The 22,787-nt window shown below is 40.7% G+C and overlaps 1 protein-coding gene across 3 annotated transcripts; it reads right to left on the reverse strand.

The window, feature by feature from the left end:
* Positions 1 to 757: 757 nt before the first annotated feature.
* On the reverse strand, positions 758 to 21,489 carry USP14 (ubiquitin specific peptidase 14). Of its 3 annotated transcripts, none has more exons than XM_050709296.1 (16): positions 21,447 to 21,489; positions 17,882 to 18,027; positions 17,246 to 17,278; positions 15,253 to 15,357; positions 14,015 to 14,118; positions 11,653 to 11,711; positions 9,639 to 9,769; positions 9,270 to 9,350; positions 8,427 to 8,506; positions 6,829 to 6,943; positions 5,374 to 5,439; positions 5,070 to 5,162; positions 3,980 to 4,108; positions 2,438 to 2,498; positions 1,613 to 1,720; positions 758 to 1,480 (listed from the first exon to the last, which is right to left on the reverse strand). In XM_050709296.1, the coding sequence occupies exons 1-16, from the start codon at positions 21,472 to 21,474 to the stop codon at positions 1,329 to 1,331; spliced, it is 1,491 nt and encodes a 496-aa protein (XP_050565253.1). In that variant the 5' UTR covers positions 21,475 to 21,489; the 3' UTR covers positions 758 to 1,328. The 3 variants fall into 3 exon arrangements, with proteins under 3 accessions (XP_050565253.1, XP_035420002.1, XP_035420001.1); XM_035564109.1 differs by lacking the exon at positions 21,447 to 21,489 and adding an exon at positions 19,820 to 20,310; XM_035564108.1 differs by lacking the exon at positions 21,447 to 21,489 and adding an exon at positions 18,384 to 18,544.
* Between the last annotated feature and the right edge of the window lie 1,298 nt (positions 21,490 to 22,787).

Here is a 22,787-nt window from a genome sequence, read left to right on the forward strand (position 1 = left end):
GTTCCGGGCTGCAGAGCCACTGATGAGAACTCTGTGGGGCTGCAGCCCCTTTTTAGATTTAACTGTATTAGGAATTTGATTGGGGGTGCTTCAGGCCAAGTCTGCACAGGCTGACAGAGCTAGGCTGTGTTGTTTCCACCTGTCTCAGCTGCCTCCCACTGTAAGTAAAAGGTAGCAACGTACAAAATCCTCAGTTTTGCTTAAAGGTACTAGACTAGTAATTGAGGTGTGCTGGCATGCCTACCACCTCTTACGGGCCAAGGCAGCATTTCTGCTCTTGGAAATGCAGGCTCCTGTTCCATCGCTGAAGTAAAATAACGTGGCTCCTGTGACATGGGAAAGCTGTGCGTTAAAGTAGCTGTGTCTAGTGATTTGTTACAGTCTTAAGGTAGGAACCCTAAGCTCTCAGGCCAGAGACTTTGGCACTGAGGTGTCCCCAGTTCAGGTTTGTTCCCTTTCCCTAACCTGGCAGCAGAACAGCCTCGTGTCATTTTTGTGCACGGAGGAGAGCAGACTTCCTCTGTGCCTGACACACGCAACTCAGGAAAAAAATGCAGCCTGCAGGGGTCTGACCCACCAGCAGGACTGACGGGAGACCCTTTGGGGAAAAGATAGTGAATGTGGGTGGGGATCCCTCTCCTTGGTTCATGCCCCACCCTAGAGCTTAAAAAAAAGAGTGGCTTTGCTATATGCCTGCTTTAAGACATTCATCAGCGATGGCCCAAGAAGTGAAAACAAACACGTGCTAACTACGCTATCCAGACATGAACTTGTTTTTAATGGAGACACACTGTTGATCACAATTTATTTCGAAGTCATGAAATGCCAGCAACAGAACAGACTGAATCAGCAGGTCAGGCTGGACAAATACTTGATTGTAGCCATGGTTGGTGGCTATGGGCAGCAGCACTGAGTTACGCAACGAGGCAACAGTTTTTCTTCCACCTTCCCGACACGGCTGCCAGGTAAGGCAAAGAATGGACAGCTGATGAACTGTACGAACCATGCAAGAGTAACAAATGTGAGAGTAGGTGTGTAATAAATACTTGATGCTATTAGAGAGGAGGGAAGAGGGGGGAGAGAGACTCATTAAAAAAAATTATTTTCTGCAAGACGTTAAAGCTATTTTAAGTTTTGTCACCACCACAGGGGGCAGCCCAGTCCAGCAGTGACTAATTGGTACATGGATCAGTTTTTAACCAATATCCCTCTTCATGTGAAAAGGTTTGAACAAATTTACGTATCCACTTGCTAAAGCTCTGGGGTTAAAGAAGTGATCAGTAATCAACATTTATTTCACACCTAGGCAGAATGACTAGAACTGAAGACTACTGTTCAGCTTCATCTTCAATTACTTCAATTCTGCGAGGCCCGTAGAGTAGAACGTAAGCTATATGCCAGTCTCCACCCCCAGATAACCTCAAAATGTCTTCAGGTGTAACGATGCTGACTTTGTCATCATCAAATTTAATCCACTCATCTGCAAGAAAAACAAGGGCATTATTCGTAATTTAGGCACATAAAATTTAGGGCTGCTCAACAGCCCGTTGGCCACCCTTTGCAGCTTCCTCTTTTAAACTGCTATTTTATTTTACTTCGTTTTTATTTTTACCTTGTTTCCTTTTAACCCAAGACACGTAATGCCCCGAGGAACTTGATCTGCCTTGATGTGTTAGCACTGCTTGCAGGTCATAGTAGCCGCAATTATTAGAACCAGTATCTGAAGGAGAAGGGGAAAAAAGCTGCATAAGTCTTACATGGAAGAACGTTTGCATTTTTAACAGCATGCAGACCTACACCATGTTAGCCACAATGCCTAACAGCCACATTTACACAGCTACAGCGTTGTAGCTGTGTAAAACCCCATTTACAGCATGGTTCTAAATCCCTGTGAACTAAAAGCAGCAGCTTTGAGACAGGCTATTCCCTGAAGGAACGGGGAATGGTGGGCATTTTCACGACATAAATTTGTATCCTGGATGCAGTGCAAATGCAGTAAGCCCAAAGCATTGAACAGATGACGTAGGGTCAGTAAACGTGATGCTGCTGGGCAGGCTCAGCCACTACTTCCTTTAGGTATCAGCTGCTCCCTGCATTCAGGACAGGCTTTACAAGTCCTCTTCAAGCGTTTGCTTCCCATCCCCCACTGACAAGGAAGCTCACCAAACAACTGCATGTTACATGCTAATGTCTCTTAGGTGCATGTTTTCTATACATCAACTTGTCAGATGGATGGCAATCTTGTCAACTGAGTGGCATTTTAACTTGCCTAATCTTTCAGGTTCTTACATTTCTGTCACTTTCTGAAGATTAATATTCAAAGGCACTAGAAAAAACAAAATAAGCAGGGTTCTCAAGTACTCCTACTATCGGGTTGACTTAAGCATGCGTTTGTGGGAAGTCACTTTAAAACAGCTACACCTTCCCCTATACTCACCATCAGGAAAAGAGAATGGTTCGTATTTAACTTCTTTCTGTGCACCATCACTTTTACTAGACTAGAAAACAGAATATGCTGAATTAAAATGGAAATGCTTTGGAAAAAAACCTTTAGCACAATCCTAAATACTATCTCTACATTTATTTAAAAATGTTTCTAAACCTAAAAATTTTTATTCAACAGAACAGATTCTATTGAAACGGATTCTACTACAGTAATTCTAGCTGGACATCCAAAAAACTAACCTATAAAAGCAAATATGTAACCATTTTAGTGCATACTGCCCTGACGGTTCACCCACAAGATTTACAGTTTTGGAGCAAAGCAATTCTGCAATTTCACGATTTTATTCCTTGTTAGGGACTTGCTAGCAGCAGAAGCAGCAACAACACAATACCAGACAAAGTACCGATACATTCTGTTTTAAAATAGCTCTCTCTTCTTGCTCCTAACCATGTAAAAAGAGATGCAAGCCTTGTTCAAGTATTTAAACAAAACTGCCAAGAACGAGGCCAGGAAAACGCTAGCAAATAATAATAAAAAGTCAGTTTTAGAATATGTAAGACAGGGTAGGAAATGAAGCCATCTACCAAAATTTTAGAGGGCAGTCTTTTAGCCCATTAGTCAGACAAGTACTTGCACAGCCCTTTCTTGTACAGCTGCTGAGCAGGGAGGGAAGAACTATCTGTAACTGCACTGAAGTGACCCACCAGCAAGCACTGAGAGAATCACTTTGTGCAGCTCACAGAGAACATTTCTGTATAACAACAGTAAGCAGAAACGCTACATTAATGCATTTTGAAACATAAAAAATGCAATAATGATATGTATTCGATATCTACACATACATATATTCTGATGTACAAAACCAAACTGTACGTGTTCTTTCCCAGGAACATTTGAATTCTCATGTCTGAAAAGCTCCAGAACCCTCACTTCCTTCAGAGGGAGTTTTTCCACAAGGGGAGGATTTTCCCAGATTTTTGGCTACCCAAACGAGCCCTCCACGTTCTATATGCGGTAATGCTCAGCACCAGTTTTGGTAGTAACATGACTATGAAGTACACAATCCTGCAAGTAGTTGTGTGGTTCTGTACCCTGCTCCTACAGACTCCAGAGTCAGCGTTTCCCTGATCTTCAGAAAAAAGCATTTTAAAAGGGAAACAGTCAAACTCACTTGTTTCAAGCAGAACACTTTGAACATTGATTGCAATCAACTGATTAGTTGGTTAGCCCTGGTGTGTATAAACAAAATAGCATCAAGGTGCTATGCTCAACTGTAACATGGAACTAAAACCTTTTTACTCCATCAGTAACGTGATTCATTTCATCAATATATAACTCCGATTAGAAAGAACATAAAAGGCTCGGATAAAGATCTTGCAGTGAACATGATCAAAAAATCTGATTAGATTAAGAGAAGCTACAAAAAACATGTAGTGCTTTGGCCCACAGTATCAGTACTCAGATTTGTTTAAAAGCACTGCAGGTTTATGGCATGTCTGAACAAACTGTCCATGAAAATGCCACAAGACTTACATTCTTTGGCTGCTGATTTACTTTTTTGTCCTCAAGATCTTTGAATTTTGATCGGTAAGAAACCATTTTTTCCTGAAGATCTGGCGTACACAGCTCATACACATCCAACATAAGAGGAAACTTAACATCCTAGGAAGTGAAAAGCACAAATATTATTAGCATAATTTAGTATTCCACATTGTAGTGTTCTCCCACAGGATACCAAGTCACTAAGTCCCATTAAATGCAACTCATCATATTTATGACAGCTTGACCTACTTTAGTGTGTAGAATAACTTTTGCGGATAGTACTCACATAAAGGACTACAGTACTTTCCACAGCAGCATGTCTCATTTGGTATAAACAAACCGTAAATTGCTACAGACATCCACATCTATACATATATAAATATTTAGATTCTTTTTGGATAGCTGCCATACTTTTGCACCAGGGAAATCCTATGCAGGTCTAAGGAAAGAAACACATGTAGATTGTACATTTGCAAAAAATGTCTACGTGTTATCTGAACAACCTTCTATACTGGCTACCACGTGCCTTCAAGCCCCATTGCCTTGCTCGTCATGGAAAGAGCGGGCATCATCTACCCCACTGCTCCCTGGGAAGCCTGGGAGTCTTAACAGCCAAGGCCAACAGGAAGCACAACGGGAACATTCAGCTGCTTGCAACTGGTTCTTGCATTTGGCAATCAGAAACCCAGACAACTAAGACAGGAAGTGTTTGTTAGCAAAAGCATTTTCTCATCAAATTTAGATCACTATTCAATGACTAAAAGCACGGCCCTCTCCTTAATTAAACGTTCTCCTCTGAAACACTGGTGAGAGAGGTAAAAAATGCTAATGGCACTGGAGCAAATTCATTTCTGTCCCTTACTTCCCCCTTCCCCCAGTCTGTTTTGGTAGCACAATTCACCACATACCATCACAACTGGGAACAAAGCTGCTTTGTCTCAAACAATGCAGTTACACTGGTAATATTTTAAGTAATTAAAAAAATAATCTTAAAGCAATTCAGTAGGTGATTTGCCAGTATAAATCATCTACCTATGATGAAAAGCATAAAGAATTAAACTTTACTATACAGAAAACTTACCTTAAGAACTTTGGCATTCACAGATTCTTTCTCTTTGTAAAAAAATCTAACCATCTGAATAGTCAGGTACGCAGGCAAACGACTAATTTTAGACTAAAAAAAAAAGTTGAGAAGACACTGTTACTTCAGATATTCACAGATCATTTATACCTTATACACTGCTCATCCTGAATTACAAGGTATTGTAGGAACATACTTGCACATCAAGGGCTTAAACAAGCCCTCCCATCTTGTAGCTCTAAATAGTAGTGTATGTACTCTATCATCATGTGCTGTATCATAGAGCAACAGAAGAACCACTCACGGATTTGATATAGAGTGCATTTCTCTGCAAAGTCGGAGAGAGTTTGGTGATTTCCTCTTGAAGACGCTGTTCAAAAAAATAACAGACACTTATCATAAAACACATCGCTTAAAGCATGACGTAGATAAACAAACTAACTAAATCTTATTCTGCCCATCTATTCTGTTGCTATCAGCTACTATATCATTAGGAATTTTGAAATTCCTTGACACGATGGCCACGGCCATTCATTTGTTCAGCTCCACGTCCATCATTCATGAGACCAAACACCACTACACTTCCCTCTGCAGAAAACTGTATTTTGCAAAATGTGGTTCTCTTGCAGCTTAAGAATCTGGATTTGGTTATGAACATGTCCTGCCATGCCTGGAACACAACGAAAGAAAATTGTGAGGTTTCCTGTGGCATGAATATTTGCACAGTTTTTAACTGTCGGTCTAAAGTAGACAGAGCTGTATATATAAGGAGATAGGTGGTGATACTCTGCTTCCAGGGCCTTTTCCAAGATCTGGGAAAGACTGACCTGGTTGTCAGTGGTGGGACTCTTTGTTGCTACAGGTAATCTAGCATAAGAATTCTAGAAGACGTTTTTGGCCTGAAAGTGAGGTTTCTCATTTCATAATCTTTATAAATAGTTAATGCTTACAGATTATTTTAGTTTTCCTTCTAAATTCTGTCCAAAAAAAAAATAAATGAAAAGCAGGTACAAAGATTATCTGAGAACCATGCAACTTGGTCCAACCCTGTGCAAACCAAATCACTGCTTCCAACCTTACTCTTACACAAACACTCTGTAGGAGCAGTTACTACAAAGTTTTGTAGTAGATCCTCTCCTTGCTCCTTCAAATTCTCCAAAAAAAATAAAAAAGCTTACAAGTATATACAAATGCACACACAGACTACCTTAAGAAGTCCTATTTAAATAAAGAGCTTACAGATGATGTTGTTTAATGGAAAATTACCCCAACTCCCCAGTCTGCAAAACTGAAATCAAGTTTAGTTGTTCCATTACCTGTTTTGTTTGTTGTCGTTCCCTCTTCAAACACAGCAATCAAAATACTACCCTGTCTTAAAACTGACTTTTGGAGAACCATTTACAGCATGCTTAATTCGTGATACTGCTCACTCTAAAGTGTAATTTGTGTAAAGTGTAAAAAACAATTGTTCATCTGGCTTACAAGGAATAAATTGGCTTGCGTTTGGATACCTGCATGAGGGAGACCAGATCAGGATCCAAAAAAAAAAAAAAAAGTCTCTGAGGTCTGCTTTATATTAACATGTAATTCATGTTCACTTCCATCCACACAACCACCCCAAAAAACCTTGGAACTCAGTAAAGCCTGGACAGCAGATGTGAATTCCAAGTCAGGCATAAATGAAAAAAGAAAAAAAAACATCACTGCAAAAAACAGGCCATTTAGAATTCCAATTAAATAGAAAGCTGTAATGACTTACCAATTTTAGTCCTGTAAACAGATATTTCACTTCTTGATTGATAAAGCAGCTAAGCTGAAGCTGATTCTCCTTTCCTTTAGTTACTTCCTCTTCTTCAGCTTCCGTACATTTCATGCTTCACAAAATTAAGGAAAACCACCAAGAGCTGAACTACTGCTCTAGCGCAAGCCACATGCTGAATGGCACAGTAATTTAAATAAGACAATCCTGTGCTTGTGCATCACAGCACTTTTACTTCTACCAGTATAAAAATGAAGATTTGAAACAGACATTCCTTCTGACCAGTCTGTTCCTTCGTGCCTAACAACAAGCGACAGCAGAGGCAGGCAGCATATCAGAGTAAGTTCTCAATCACTACCTAAGCTTCCAAGGACTGCTTTTTTCTTTTTTTTTTCCCCTCCCCCTGCAGGTCACAGATCATACTAGCTAGCTGCCAATATCAAGTCCTGAAGCCCTTCTGTAATATTATTAATTATAAACGACTTCTACTCCTGCTGCTGGCCTGACTTCCCATTTCTTTAACTCTCCATGACCTCCTTTCTCTGCCTTGCATGTGTCCTCTTCACTGAAATGAAGCCCGTTTCTTCCTTATTTTCAACGTGTTCTTCTAACCATTCCATCCAGTCTTTATTCATACTTCCAACTCTTTTCTTTCATCCACTTCCTTTTACTGAGATATTTTTCTGACTGCACCTTCTGAATGCACCTATTCTACAAATGTTGCTGCCTTAATAACACTTTTAAGGCTTATAACACAGCTTTTCTACCAAGTCCTTTTCTCCCGCCATTCCTCTTAGCTACTCACTCTGCTCCTCCCAGCTACTTCAGGGATAACAAACAGTATGGGACAGGGAGAGAGAGATGCATGACACACCTTAAAAAAAAAAAAGGACTTTACTCTTCATTGCTACCAGCCTATGAGATACAGTACCTCATCTTAGGGGATGCTTCCTTATTTCAAAAGAGCAAAGTTCACAGTATAAATCTTTCTGAAAAGTGATAGTGAGTTTAATCAGGGACAGGATTTTGGGAGGGAGAAGAGTAATTGCTTGGCATGACACACATGCTCCAAGTGGCCTTCTGCTTTTTGTTCTCGCTGTAAAAAAAGCTACTAGGAAGTTGTGAGCTGAATTAACATCTTAATTTTTAATAATTATGTATCTAATTTATGTCTTATGAAACCAATCTCATATCAAGTCATCATTTGTCTATGTTTAGTATGCCAAAATGATCAGCAACACTCGCTTACAAGCCAAAAAAATGCTATTTAGGAAGGTAATTACTTTTATTTGGACGAAGTGTCTCAGCACCCCTGAAGCAGGTAACTGGAAATGTTTCCTGGGGAGGAAGTACGGTATTTAAACTCAGTGGTTTTTTTCCTGTAAATTTCCATTACTTTTCTTCCTCCTCTCTCAAAGTATATGGAAACTTAATTTTAACTGCTGTGTACTCCTGCAACACATCATACCCTCTTTTACCCAACAAGCATCTTTATTTTCTGCGCTATTCTGGATGATGTTTTTCATCCTCCCTGCACTCAATTACTGAAGCACAAAATTGTTGTCATTCTTTATGCCTTGCCTTAGTGTTTAGGATACGCTGTTTCAAATTCAATGCTGAAGAACTGGTCAATTAAGCTCTTCTTTTTAGAAGTTGTTGCTGCAGCTCCAGAATCTGTCTGTAAAACAAATTCTCTTATGATGCAACTTTAAATAGCAGGTAAAGACAGTTGTCTTCACAGACAAAATAACCCCATTTACTTAAAGTCTTTGAAGCCTTTTCCTTCACCTTTCAACAGGTGCATTTTCTCCTAGTCGATCTCCTCATGCAGCGTAAAAGTTGTAAGACAAATGCATTTATAGCTCTGCTGTTAAAGCATATCAACAAGATTTCAATCGAAAAGGGCCACCCACTAGGTTAAATCTGTCTTAAATTTCAGAGCAGTCTATCAGACTTATGCTACTGCCAAGACTGTTCAGAAACAGTTTGCAGAGAAAAGAGAGTCAGTCTGATAAAGCCTTGGGAAAAACCGAGTAATTTCTGAGCAGGTTCATTAAGTTACTTTGCTGTGTAGAACAGCATTCGTGTAGCTAAGAATGCTGTAGCACAAAGATGTTTCTTCAGACAAAAACCGCTCTTACGTGCTACATTCACGGGTTACCAGGGCCAGTCGCTGCATAGTCAGGCTCACTACCACCCTCGTCTAAAACACGCCCTAGCAGGTCCAAATGGAAAGTATTCCTGAAGTATTCTTCCACAGCATAGCTGACATAATACAGATAGCAATATGCTGATCAGACATACCAGAAAGTAATTTCACTTCCTGGACTATAGACACATGTTAAAGAACTCAGAGAAGAGATGACTCTTAACAAAAGCGTACGTGAAGTGCAGGTAAAATATTATAAATCCTAACTCCAGTAGAGTAAGACTACAATTACCTCCATCACTGCATCACCTTCTATGCCTTCCAGCTTCTGCTGTAGTACCCTCATCATCTGCACCCAGCACTCATTGGCATCCTAGGACAGCAACACAACGTTAAACGTGACTAGCGGCAGAATGGTTGAATAAACAGTATTAAAACCATCCATCTACGCACTGTAAAACAAAACGTAAAGATTCCTTAACTAAGAATTTATCCCTATTCCAGCATACGTTTTCAGAGCTGGATTACATTCAACTTTTCTAGAGAGTACAAAAGCACAGTGGGATAAATTATTTTAACAGCAGGAAAATGTTATCGTATCTGTGTTCTTGACTTCCAGCATAATACAGAATTTTCAAACAAGCTAATAATCGCTCTTTACCTGTTGAAGGTACTGTCCTTGATCCCCTTTCTCTGCAAACTGTGGGAAGGCCATATGTAAAAACTGCAGAAGAATGATAGGCGGGATACTGGAGGAAGTTTTGTCCATGGAATCAAACAAGTCTCTAAGAGCTTGAAAAAAAGTGAATATTGTGAGAAGTGTAAAACAGTGTAAAACAGCGTAAAAACAATTAAAACATGTCAGGTCTAAAAATAACAGTATTATGACAGCAATATTTAAAGATCGATCATTTAACAGTGTCCAATTTGATCTTTCCAAAACAGGGTGAAATTTTCCAAGTGGAATAACAGGTGCACCTAACATCTCATTTGTGAACATGATTTTGCAAGTGTAAAGATGACAATTCTGAGTTTGGCACGTAGTGCCTTGTCTTTCCTGGCTGCTAAAAGAAAAACATTTTTGAACAGTTCAGATTTCACCTGAAACTCAACTGAGGAGCAACATTTTCACAGTAGGACAACACCTGGAGAAACCAGAAGGCGTTCACAATCTATACTCTAGAGCAGCTCAAGTTTCACCAACTACTCAAAACCAAAATACATTTTCCCCAACTAAAATATCTAGAAAACACTCGTGCTTTATTTAACACCCAGGAAAACAAGTATGCGTGTGCATATGTGCAGACAGTTCCTAACTACGTGGAGTTCCATGAATGATACCAGTTGCATGACAATACACAGGGCTTTCTTTTTGGCTCCAGACACACTGCTATATACATCTCACCTAGCCATGTTATAGCATTTTATCTCCACAAATCACTTCAGACACCTGTTAACCCTCACAACAACCCTGTGAGGTAGGCAATGCTCTGCTTCTTCACTTATTTAAAAGCGGAGAGATTAATGAATGTAAGCCTGGTACTGGTGAGTCAAGATCACAAGGAACCAAGCTCAGTTTCTGGCTCTCTTTAAGGAATACTTTCAGTGACTTTGGTAAGAGGGGCAACTGATATGAAACAACAATTAAAAAAATGCCCTAAGCGTCATGTGGGAGTTCTTGACCAGCCCAGCACCAAAGAGTTACCTAAGATTTACTCAGATCTTAAACTACTACGACTCCTACAAAAGCACAGTTGTCATCTTAAAAAGAAAATAAAGGACAAAGTAAAGGCAGTGGAAAGGGGAGGGGCAGGCGTGGTTGTATAGAGTAACCATTGAACTTACCACCCCAAAATTCGATCAGCAGGCATACCCACAAACTGGACCTTTCCTTCCTTATATTGTTTTGTTTTTCCTTAAATGGACTGGTAGAAATCCCAGTGTCCTGGCCCAGCATCTTAGTGGGGCAATGAAATAGAGTGAAAAAAGAAGAAGTGGACAAATAGTACCCTTGTTCAAGTGTAAGGGGTCTAACTAGAATTCTAGTTAGAACACGGAGGTAAGGGGCCATGGTGAGTTCCCACAGTGTGAGCACCCAGATCGACACAGTAAAGAGTAACTTTCCTTTTGCAGATACTACTTTGTTTCAGTTATGAAATCTGGATCAGTAGGGTAAAGGCTAAGACCACTGATAAAGCATCAGCTACCACCCTAACAGCAATGCTCAGCCAACAAAACATTAAAAAATATCAATGGGATATACATGCTAGGGGTACCTTGTTAGCCTACAGCTGCTCACTGAAATATTTCTACACAAAATGATCAAATCAGCAGATGGACACAGTCTGCTTTGGAAATTTCCAATAACCTTATGCCTACATGCAAAACAGTAATAGATACGAATGCTTTGTATCTAAGCCTAGCTAACGTTTGAATATATTTCTCCTAGTGTGCAACTACATAACATGCAGTGATGTTAGTTTTGCAGCCACGGTCTCTCTAACCTTTGAAGATACCGAGTAAAGAGTAAAATGAGCTCTTGAGTGCTAGATCTGAAATTCCTAAGGCATACACACAAAAGAAACATACACAGAGCTCTAACTGCAATTTTCATCTCTAGTTAGCAGGAAATCACACACTAGCCTAACAGCCTATGTTTTGCTCTAAACACCAACCTGCAGTAATGTACTGAGCAGAGGCCATTTCTCCTGAAGCTCTTAAGGCACCACCATACCTAAAAGAGAAGAAAACCAATTTGTATGTAGTCACACTCAATCACACAGAGCATTCAAGTTTTTAAATCAAAGCAGGTGGCAGCCAGATTTATACAAATCTATCAAAAGAACTCAATCATTAAAATGGAAGTAATGGAAGAAAAAACTTACTCAAACCAAAGTCTCGGTTACTCTGCAAGCAATGCACGGAAGCACTGGCACATGGAAAATTAGCATCCTTGAGAATACGTAAATGCTACTTCCCCGATCCATTTGCCTCAAAGAGGCAATCTATTTTTAAAGAAACTGAGAAAAAGCCTGAATAGAAGCTACCTGATTTCTGAAACATTTGCCACAGCTGCTTTAGATGCATGGAAAAAAAAAAAGAAACCTTCAAGGATAGATGGCAGATAAAACGCACAGAGATGGAGAGCAGTCTTCCTCCTTCCACAGCAGAAGGTAGAACAGCGAGAGGTGACACATTTTGGAGGGGGTGAGGCATTTCCCGCACTGGAAAACTATGCGAGTCTTCCCACTTCACTACTCCTCTTTAAACGATTCCTTAATTTACCACCTGCACAAGGAACAGATGGCTTTCTCAAAGGATCTCCAGATCCTCAAAGAATTTCTGAAGCTTTGACAAATGTGAAGGCCAACTAATAATTAGACTAGCCTGTTTCAGAAACAACATTAAATCACAACATAACAGCACTTTTTTGTAAAAATCCTGCATATTTGAGTAGTTGTCAGGGAAAAGCATGCAGTTTCATGATTCTATTCCCTTACAGGAGAACATATTGTTTCTTCTGATAATGTCAAGGGGCCTTCAAGCAGAAGGAGGGTGCGTCCTGGTGCAATCTCAGACTGAACTTTAAAAATTCTCCTCATTGCCAGATGATGAGCAGGAAGCTTGCCTCCTGTCAAGCTACAAAAATGGGAATACCCTTGCAAAAATCAACTGAGCGGACGATGAAAAATGAAGCCATACTAATAAGTTTTCTCGTTTAAGACCATTCACCTCTCTCTCACTGCCATATACCCCTTCCATACCGTTATCGAGCAGAGGAGGCCAAACAAAGGCCAACTCTCTGGTGGCAAACAGAGCAGGAAACTGCAGACCCTGACTTCCCACAGACAAAAAGGCCACATCTTGTACTGCAATCGGCCAGCTTTATAGGGTACATTACGGCATTTGATACGTTACATTTGGCAAACACTCTGATTCAGTGTAGTATCACACAGAAATAAACGGACTTTTCTAAAACGACAACACCAAAAAGCAAGAAAAAGGTTTAAAACAAAGTTTGCCTACTTCGCAAATAGTTCCCAGTGCTAAATAGTCGAGGCTCACTTGCTAATAGAGCGGAGAAAATTTAAGTACTTGAATAATTAGTGTTTATTCTGATTATTATAGAACATCCAGTTAAATACCAAGGTACCAAAAAAGCATTGTATTTTAAAGAAATTAATTTAACCAAGACAGCAAAGTTCTACCTAATCCTCACAATCCTTAAATACTGATGGTTCTTTAATTATAATTCATCTGGAGGACAAATCCAGGCTGATACTGCCACACATTCTTTCTTGATCTGATCTTTATAATTCTCCCAAGAGTTTCTTGTAGATTCCTCACCAAAAAATAAAATCATTTACACATTTTAGTTCAGAATCACACAAAAATAAGTTGGAAAAGTTACTCTACAGTCAAAACTAATAAAATAAGATTCTTATAGACATGGCTTCTGTTCCCTACACATCTACATCACACAAACTCCAGCTTCTTCCAGTTTGCTGCCACAGTAATGCCCACAGATCCATCACAAAGCTTCCTGTTTCATCTCCAAGTACCAAAAGGTCAACAGCGTTGGAATTTCATATTACAGAACTGAAAACACATTATTCAACAAAGCCATTAAAATATATATGATGTGTTCTTCAAAGGAACAGGACTCCCACACAATCCTCTCATACAAAACAAGGCCATACGAACAAACACAGAAAAGAGGGTTCAGAGTTCAGCAGGCTTGTTTAAGCGTTTTAAACAAGTCTTCGCAAGAGTTATTTTTTAGCTAGGCAAACCTCATTCTCTCCATTAAAAGCCAGTTCCAAAAAACCACACAGTCCTAAGTCTTTTTTTTAAAACGCATAGCCTAGCAAAGCCATAGGATAAACTTTAATTAATCATTAGGTTAATCCTTACTAGATTCTAAGAAAAACTTATTTTATGATAATCCATAGCAGGCATTTTGTGGAAGTCTTCTTAATGCTATTTCCTAAGCTAAAGAAAACATTCTAGTCATGGTATTTTTATACCGAATCCTACCTTTTAAGGGCCTCTTTCACTTCTGGCACAGAGCGGATACACTGAACTGTAGCATTCATGTAGCAAGTGTTGCCAAGGTTTGTCAATCCACATGGTAATTCCATCTACCAAAAAATTTACAAGGGTGCTTAAAGGTCTGAGAGATGCGTAACCATTTTTTCACAAATGCTATAAATTGACATCAACTTGCAAGAAAATGAATGATCAGAGAAGCACAAAACCTGGAATACTGGAGTTTTCCTGAGCCATTTTCTTATTATATTAATCTATTTCACAATTTGTTGCTTTTAGAGGACAACCAGGAACACTGTGTTTTTTTTCTGTGCGTGTTTAGTTTAACGAGAATATTCTTCAAGTATGGAAGTCATTTAGAAAGTTCATTTATGATCTAATTCAAATTCTGTCCTTAAAATTCTACTTCCATCTAATTTCCACAAATACTTTTGTGAGCCACACTGATGTTTTAATTAAAATCAGTTTTTAGTAGAACTCTGAATGGGATGAAGTTCATAGCTAGAAACAAAAGCATTATTTGAATCCTTCTCCAGAAGTCGGCAACAGATTTGATCTTTTTACACAACTTGGGAATTTCTAAAGTTCTGACAAATGTGAAGGCCAACTAATAATTAAACTAACCAGTTTCAGAAACAACTATAAATCACAACATAATAGCACTTTTTTGTTTCTTTGTTTTGTAAAAATCCTGCATATTTGAGCAGTTGTCAGGGAAAAGCAGTTTAATGGTTCTATTCCCATAAGGGAAAACGTATCATCTAATCCAACGTCAAAACTACCTTCATTTTGGAAAGAAAAGTTTACCTAATATAATACTACTAGCAAGAACAAACAAAACCACAAACCAACCGTGTTTTCCCTTCACAGATACAAAGAAGGCAGGAAACAGTTTGCACATCTAACAGCTCTTATTCAGGTAGAGTTCTGGACACCAGTACAGCAAGGGTAATAGAAAATTTGTCTTCAAAAGCATCAGTGATGCTATTTTTAAGTGTGCAGTTTAGTAAATTTTCTGAAGAAAAAATAGCATTAGTTATTTGACTTTTAAAATATGTTCCAGACTTCCATCACCGGGTCGTCAATGTAAATTTTGTGTTTAAGAAGCTATAAATACTCAACAAAAGAATTACCATTTTAAAACGTACTTTTAAGCAACTACAAGTTCTTAAAAACTAGTAATTTTTCAAAGGTTTACAAGAAACTGAAGTTGAGAATATGCTTACAGCTGAAGCCAACTGCTCCTCCGTCATGTCTTCTACAAAGACAGGTCGAGCAATGGGCTCCTCTGGGAGTGCATCTGCAGAACCCATCATTAGTAAGGTCATCCCCTTGAAAGACAGTAAAAACAGTAATAAATATTTAAGCTCAGTTATTTCCTTTAAAAAAAATCATTAAGGTCTTAACATATTTCATGTACTTCCCCAAAGATAAACTAGATCTTTCTCTTAGTTTACAGAGCTGACATGGTACTGTTTCTTACGGGTATACATCCCTAGAAAATAAAGAAAAAAAATAACCCAGTCTCTCAATCTCTCTCAAAAAGCGCTGTAATTTTCTAATTATCTAAAAAGCAGTTAATGAGAACAATTCCATAGCACTATCTTTGTTAGACATTTCCACTGAGCCTGGCAAGCTTGCCAGCAGCTGACAACTCCAGATTCCAATCAGGACAGAATTAAACAATCGTGGAGTAACCACAATGTTAAGCGTTCAAAAAGCTCCCTTTCTGATGGACCACTGGAGATCAAGCATCTTGAAGACTTCAGTGCAATTATTCTCCTTTCCCTTCACAAATACCTTGGAAAGAAGGATAACTGAGCAGCTGACTTCCAGTTTAAAAGAACTGAAAAGAATCTTTGAGATTCTCAGTCAAATGTGTCTAAAGATCTCAAATTCTGAATTCTCTGAACAATAAAAGATTTCCTCATCTTAACCGAGAGTCTGGGGAAACATTTCAGATGTACGTTGGTGAAAATTAGTATTCTGACAATACTAATTTGGATTTTTTTTTTTCACCTGGAAAACAAGTGGGAAAGACATCCTTTGGTCTGGCACATTCTGAGGATGTTAAACTGATCGGTCAGTTTAGGCATGAGGACAACATCACATTCAGGGGGGAAAAAATCTTGTTACCATGTCTGCTGGGCTATTAGAAGGAAAAGGAGTCTGCCAGCATTCAACAGCGATACAGCTATACATCAAAGGGAGAGAAAAGGGCTATCTGCAGGCCCTGAAAAATAAAGTGCTAAAGAGAAGGATTGGCAACAGAAAGGCCAGAAACTGCTTTCACAGTGTAAATAAATCCCTAGAAGTTATATAAAACACTGTTAAAATAAATAAGGCAGCTATAAGCGTAACAGTATGCAGAAAAGGACAAGAATATTATGTACTGGAGTTTTTGCTTAATGACTGCTACACTAGCTGCAACTTATTGCTACAGGCTGCTAAGAGCTGCTCAGGAACTAATAATGAGGGTAAGAGTCACGCTAACTTACTCAATCTGCTCAATAAAGAACTGGAGTAAAACCTGTACCAAACAGACGTTACAACATACCTACAGAAATGAAAATGATCAAAAACATAGACAAATCTTTGTGGTTCCCTGTTACAATATTATATAAGTAAGAAACACAAGAATGGTCACTTTTTGTTCTCGTTTTAAACGAATTCAAAGGTGGGAATAAGTCTCATTGGTGGCTTTCTTTTTAAAGAACAACTGTCTAGTATAAGAGATTAATTTCTGTGGGTTATTAAAAAAGGAAATAGGCAGAGCAGTAGCTTCAGCATTCCTAACGCAAGGATTCTCCACGCTGGGGACGTACAAGCGCAGTGGACCGCAACCAGTGGCCAGGTTCACAAATTCACAATAACATCGCTTATTATCACAGTCACAGACAGACTACACAGAAGGCCCACTCATCTGACCCAGCACGTTTCTTGTAAGAAAGAAAGATACTCCAAGTAATTCACCAAGATGGTGTCATTTCTCTGCTGATGCTAATTTATTTATTTATTTATTTATTTTTACAAATCAACAGTAAGGACTTGGTAAGAATGCTTAGCTGTGGCAACTCTCTAATCACTTTTCATCAAGGCCTGATTTTTAAGAAAGAATACCCGCTAAGACAGAATTCATGCAGAAACAAGAATTTTACATTTTACTAGTTTGAGTTTTATTTTGGCATTTAAAGAATTCAGTTATTCCTTAGAACTTACATTTTTTATTTTTAAGTTTCCCCAGTCATCATCCTGTATTTGAAATTAAATAAAAGAGAAGTTAATCATTTTCCACCAAAAGACAAGCATTTTCAGTAATATTAATCACTTATTTCTAAACATACAACTATGCTTCATCCAAAATATAAACGATTTACACATCAACTCTTGTCTGACTAAAATACAAAGCAATCAAACCATCTTTTAAATACAGCTCTTCATTTGCTCTTTAACGCTGCTTAGCTGTAAAAGTATTTTCTAAGAAAGCTGTCTATATTGCATTACACTGAGGCAAGTCTCCAGCACATAAGTACCAGAGAAGCATTTCTTAAACAAACTAAAAAGCAAAAAGTTGCGTTCAAATTCCAAGCATTAAAAAGGAACAAAAAAACCTCCCCACCAAGCAGAGCAGGTTTTGGGGCAAACGAGACAAAAAGTGTTTTAAAACAGCAGTACCTCCCAGTCATTTAGCAAGAAACTTTTGCTAATATTTTCTAGTAGGAGGCAATGAATCACAGGGTATTTCTGAAAAGTATACTCAGTATACAAAGACAGATCTTCTAGGGAAACACTCTAAAATATTGTTAATTACGTTAACAGTGCAATAAAGAAATCATACAGAAAAAAGATTTCTACCTTCAGAGTTCCTCCTTTAACCATCACCTTCTGTCTAGCTGGCTGAACTCCAGTCAGTGCGAATAACTGGGCTTTGAAGACCATTGGAGGTTCGTCAGTGTTAAGCTCCACACCATCGAATTTCTCTTTTCCCCATTTCACATTAACTGCAAACAGAAGTATTTTGAAACTAGATTATTTCTTAATATAAAAGAACGTAATTACCAAGATTGAGCCACTGTTTCCAATTTTGGACTTTATACCATCTCAAAACATTAGTTTTCAACTCTAAAATCTGTCAATAACCAAGATAAGGACCTCTTTTAGTAAAGGCATCCCTACAAAGCAACTATAAGCGACATGTATACTGAAAGCCTTAGCAAACATGTATAAGAGAATGGGAAATTCTTCAGGCAAGTCTCCACCGTGCAGTTACAAAGTTCACCCTTCCAATCTCACGGCACTGTCCATCGCAAACAAATTTCTCTAGAAGCTCAGATGTGCTTTCGGTTAAGCTTCCCACCCTCCTTCGGCGGCAAACATGTCGCACTCTTTAAAAGCCAAGCTTTGAGAGCCACAGCTTCGGCTACGAGCGTTGGTCTTGTACAGTGACACGAGGTAGTAAGCACGTGCTGAGACAAGCCCCGCACCATGGCACACCTCCTGCTGCCTCTTAACGCGACGTTAACCTGGCAGTGCCACTGCCAAGGCAGCCACTGTTCTTGCCTTCCTCAGTTTGGGCAGCACGCGCAAACAACGTACCCACACCAAATGCAGGCAGTAGCCTCACACAGGCTGCAGCTCCCAAAGCCCTGGCCCCAGTATGGGTATAGGACTGGAATTAAGAATTGATGTGATGTTGGGTCACGCAAGTGTAGCTCACAATGCTGGAAACGGGATTGCTGGCAGAAACATTAGGGGCAATGACACAAAAGCACAGTAATTTTGTTTTGGTAAGGCTAGCGCTACCAATGTATGACAGAAACGCCTGGAATAAACTGGGTATTTTAGAGAACAGCTATGCTTCTTTGATCACTCCTAATCCATCACTCTCAATATGTACAGAAATCTACTTTAACATGCTGTGGTTTTGCTGAAAGTCTGCAAAATACAGCACACGATAATATCCTATGTGCATGGCAAGCAGCCAAAATACCATGTTCTGAGAGTCCTCTCCTTCTGCCTACCTGTGCATCTCTTTTAAGTAAATCTACTATCGCAACTCCACATTTCTTTCACCACCAAACTTTTTGGGTTGCGATTAAAAAAAAATAATTTGAAAACGGCGTAGATTTCAGATATACACAGTGCTTGTAATGGGTAATAAGGAAGAATAAACAAGACTTGCCATAAGTTATTATCCTACACAGCATCTCAACGACAGACTTTTCAGTATCACTAGCAGAAAGCACCATCTCATTCGCACAGCCTGGTGGTTTGTGTTTTTTTTTTTTTTTTTAAATATAAATAATATCCATTATTTTGCACACGTAAGATTTACCAAACACAAGACTCTTCCCATTTCCTGGGAAGAGAACCCAGTCGCTGCACAGGCCAGCCTGACACGGGCTTTTAGGTCTTGCGTTTTTGAACAGCCAGGCGCCCACCACCCAGCGCCCAGAATCCCAGAATATGCAGAGCTGGAAGGGACCCACAAGGTTCATCGAGTCCAACTCCTGGCTGCACACGGGTCTACCCAAAAATCAGAATTCAGGCCATGCGACCGAGAGCATAGCCCAACGGAGGCTCTCATCCCACAGCCTTCCCTACTAACTTTCCCTACGGAAGGGAGGGACGCGACCCAGTTCGCCGACCCTTTAACTCCCGCTTTTAACTCGGAGAAGCCCGGGGGGCTCAGCCGCGGCTCCCACACGCGGCAGGCCGGCGATACCCGTGGGCACGGCCCGGCCGGGCGCTGCCTCTCGGCGGCCGGGCCGCTCCCCCCCGGGGCCGGCTCACCTGAGAAGAGCGGCATGGCGGCGGCAGCGGCGCGGCGGCCCGCGGGGCACGGAGGGAGGGCGGGCGGGCGGGTGATGGCGGCCGGGGCCGAGTCCGTGTCCGGGTCCGTTCGGCGGCGGCGCCCCGCCGGGCCGTGAGCCACGCCGCCTCCGGGATGACGCTGCGGAAAGGCGGCGGGCTGCGTGCGCACCAGCGGAAGGGCGGCGCCGTCATGGCGGAGCAGCCGCCCTCACGGCCATAACGGCCGCCCGCCCGTGTGGGGAAGCCGTCCCGGCACCCCCCCCCCGAGGGTGGGCGTGAGGGGGAGCGCTTCTGCCTCGGGGTGGGGGGAGAGCCAGCTCGCTCCCCGCCGGCTCAAAATGAGCGGGTGCACGGGTGACGGATCTAATTCGTTAATAAAATAGGAAAAAAAAAAATAGTGATTTCGAGCAAAGTGAGCGCGGAGCCACCGCGAAATGCGTCTAGGAAGGGTTGGTTCCCCGAAGCGTACCGAGCCAAGTGTTGAGAGGCGGGGATGAACGTAACGCCAGTTGCAGATTTAATTTTCAGTGACAGGTGGCTGCTGAGGAATGCCGAAAGACTGGTGCAATAGTTGTAGATAAGAATCCTCCAAACAGTTAAAAAATATATATAAAATAAAAAATATGAAGATACTACAACCAATAAGTTTAGGGACATGGGCCCATGAGCCTCACCTGCTTCTACAAAAGCTCTTGGTGTTTGGCCAATTAAAGAAACCAAAATAGTGCTTAAACATACAAAAATGAAGTGAATGCCAGAATGAAACTTCTCGAATCTCTCCTCTTGGTTTCCTCAGACCCCTCCTAGCTACCACCTCTGGAGATCCCAACACTATTCCACCAAGAAATATGTTTCCTTCATAAACAGTGCTCCCAGAACATGGTTTTCAGTTCCGAACAGTTGAAAGTTTTACAGAACAGCCATAAAAATAATCCAGGCCTTGCAAATAAGCTTTAACATAGAAGGCTTAGAAATTTCAGTCTTTTAGGTTTGTCACTGAAAGGAAGTAAAGTGGGTTCTGTTGTTCACTGTAGGCTTCCTAGACGTATAAAGGAGAAGCTCTGGGGAACAAGGATTGTTTTGCAGAGAAGCTGTGATGGCTGGAATGCTGAAGTGAAGCTCTACCTTGAGTTATGATGGAGTTTCCAATTACTGAGGCAAACTTAAGCATTGTAAAAGGCTATCAGCAAGCGTGATGAATCACGCTTAAATGCTTAAAGGAGACAAGCTAGCTTTCTAGAAAAGCTTTAGTCCAGCTCGTGTGAGGTCCTGCAAACCATATATTAAAGTCAGAACAGATCACAGCTGCCTGTTCATGAGTGTAAATGCAGGGTATTTCCAGTCTAGCCATTTGTTCTTAATACTGACAGCCACCTATATAGAGATCGTTTATTCCTGGCTCCTAAACAAAAATTGAAGCTGAACAGAACACGTGCTCCCCCTGTGGTGTAACCTTTAGAGGATCAGGTCTCACCTCAGTCACATACAGATCACTCGTTTCCAGAGTGTGGAAAGGCACTAGAGGGTGCTGTGCTGAAAGAGAAGAAACTGGCTTTGTACCTGCAGGAAAACACTTCCCAGCCTCCCCACGATGAAGAATCACTACCTCCCGCTTTTCCTTTTCTTTCCTCCATGATCTTTTAGGCCTTTTCCCTCCCATAGCGGCTTCTTGCCTGTTTCCTTAAGGAGAGGATCACCAGACAGATGCTGGCTTCTTTGAATCTTACACAAACTGACGTAAGGAGTATAGAAACAAGGAGTGCAACGTTACATATAAATATGAATGGAAGTACAGAGTACCTTTACTACATTAAAATTGTAAAAGACCAGTTGAACATTATTAAATGCATCTTTCTCTTTAGTGAAGACTAAGAAGTGAAGACTGGTCTGGGTGTGCAGAGGAGCTGCCTGCCCTGACTGCATGCCCATGCCTTTTGCAAAGCAGCCTGAGCACTGCGACTTTGCATTCTGAGCCGGCCAGATGCAAGCCAGCAGCCATCCCAAAGCCAGGCTGCATCGTGCTGTTAGCACAATGCTGCATGCGGGCCAATAGCCCTAGCAGGATTTATTAATACTGGACGATTGGTGAGAGCGAGTCCGGATCCGTTTACAAGTCTTTTGCTCTATGAAATTAGCTTGGTTCTGAAGAGCACAGGCAGTGAGTGCACCCTCAGACGGTACAAGCAGGTGCTACAGTACAGCAAAAGGTGTGGGTAAGCAAGACAAACCCTTTGCAAGTCTCGTTTTAGGTGCTTTTGCATGTCTGTGGTAGAATAAAAATGGTATTCTTCATTTCAGATAATTAGTCTCAGGAGTTAAAATACTGCGTTTACTTTCCTTGTTTCTTTACAGGGGAAAATGTGGTATCCTCATCCAGTACATTGACATGTGCATGTCTAACTGTACATTTTTTCAGTGAGGAACATAATGTTCTTGGGAATCCTTCTGTGTATCTTCAGGCTTAGAAGCTTTGATGAAGGTGTACTCACAGCCCAGGTAGGATCCAATCACGTGCAATCCTGTCTTACAGATAACCGCCACGCATATTAAGCTCAAAAGAATCTTAAAGTGCCTTAGGTGTGATTTTACAGTGTCCTGGTGTTTTGTAGTGCTCTACACATTTAAAGAAAAAGTTTTTCACATATAGTAAAGGTCAGCATTCCACTTTACTGCAAAGCTTTGAATGTCTCCCGATGAGAGCCCAGAAAACAAGCAACAGAAACAAGATACCTGGAAAAAAAAAAGGAAAAAAAAAAAACCACAACAGTACTGTGTGCACAACGTTTTCAGCACCGCAGGGGGCTGAGCAAGGCCCGGAAGGGGATCGCCCTGGCTGCCCTGTGCAGTAGCAGCTCCTAGACCTGCCGGGGAGGGAGGGGGGGGGGGCCTGGGGCAGCCTAGGCACCCCCATCCTGAAATCCACCCTTACATCTGGTCCCCACATGAC

The sequence above is a fragment of the Cygnus atratus genome, chromosome 2 (genome assembly GCF_013377495.2).
Source record: "Cygnus atratus isolate AKBS03 ecotype Queensland, Australia chromosome 2, CAtr_DNAZoo_HiC_assembly, whole genome shotgun sequence".
Classification (NCBI taxonomy): Eukaryota; Metazoa; Chordata; class Aves; order Anseriformes; family Anatidae; genus Cygnus; species Cygnus atratus.

What these genes read in the sequence shown, in the direction of transcription:
- USP14 (XM_035564108.1), bottom strand. Translation starts at nt 18,513, where the DNA reads ATGGTGCGGGGCTTGTCTCAGCACGTGCTTACTACCTCGTGTCACTGT. An exon ending in ATGTTTGCCGCCGAAGGAGG is followed by an intron (nt 18,028 to 18,383) that starts GTGGGAAGCTTA and finishes TTCTGTTTGCAG; the next exon opens with TTAATGTGAAATGGGGAAAA. An exon ending in TGAATGCCAAAGTTCTTAAG is followed by an intron (nt 4,109 to 5,069) that starts GTAAGTTTTCTG and finishes TTCACTTCCTAG; the next exon opens with GATGTTAAGTTTCCTCTTAT.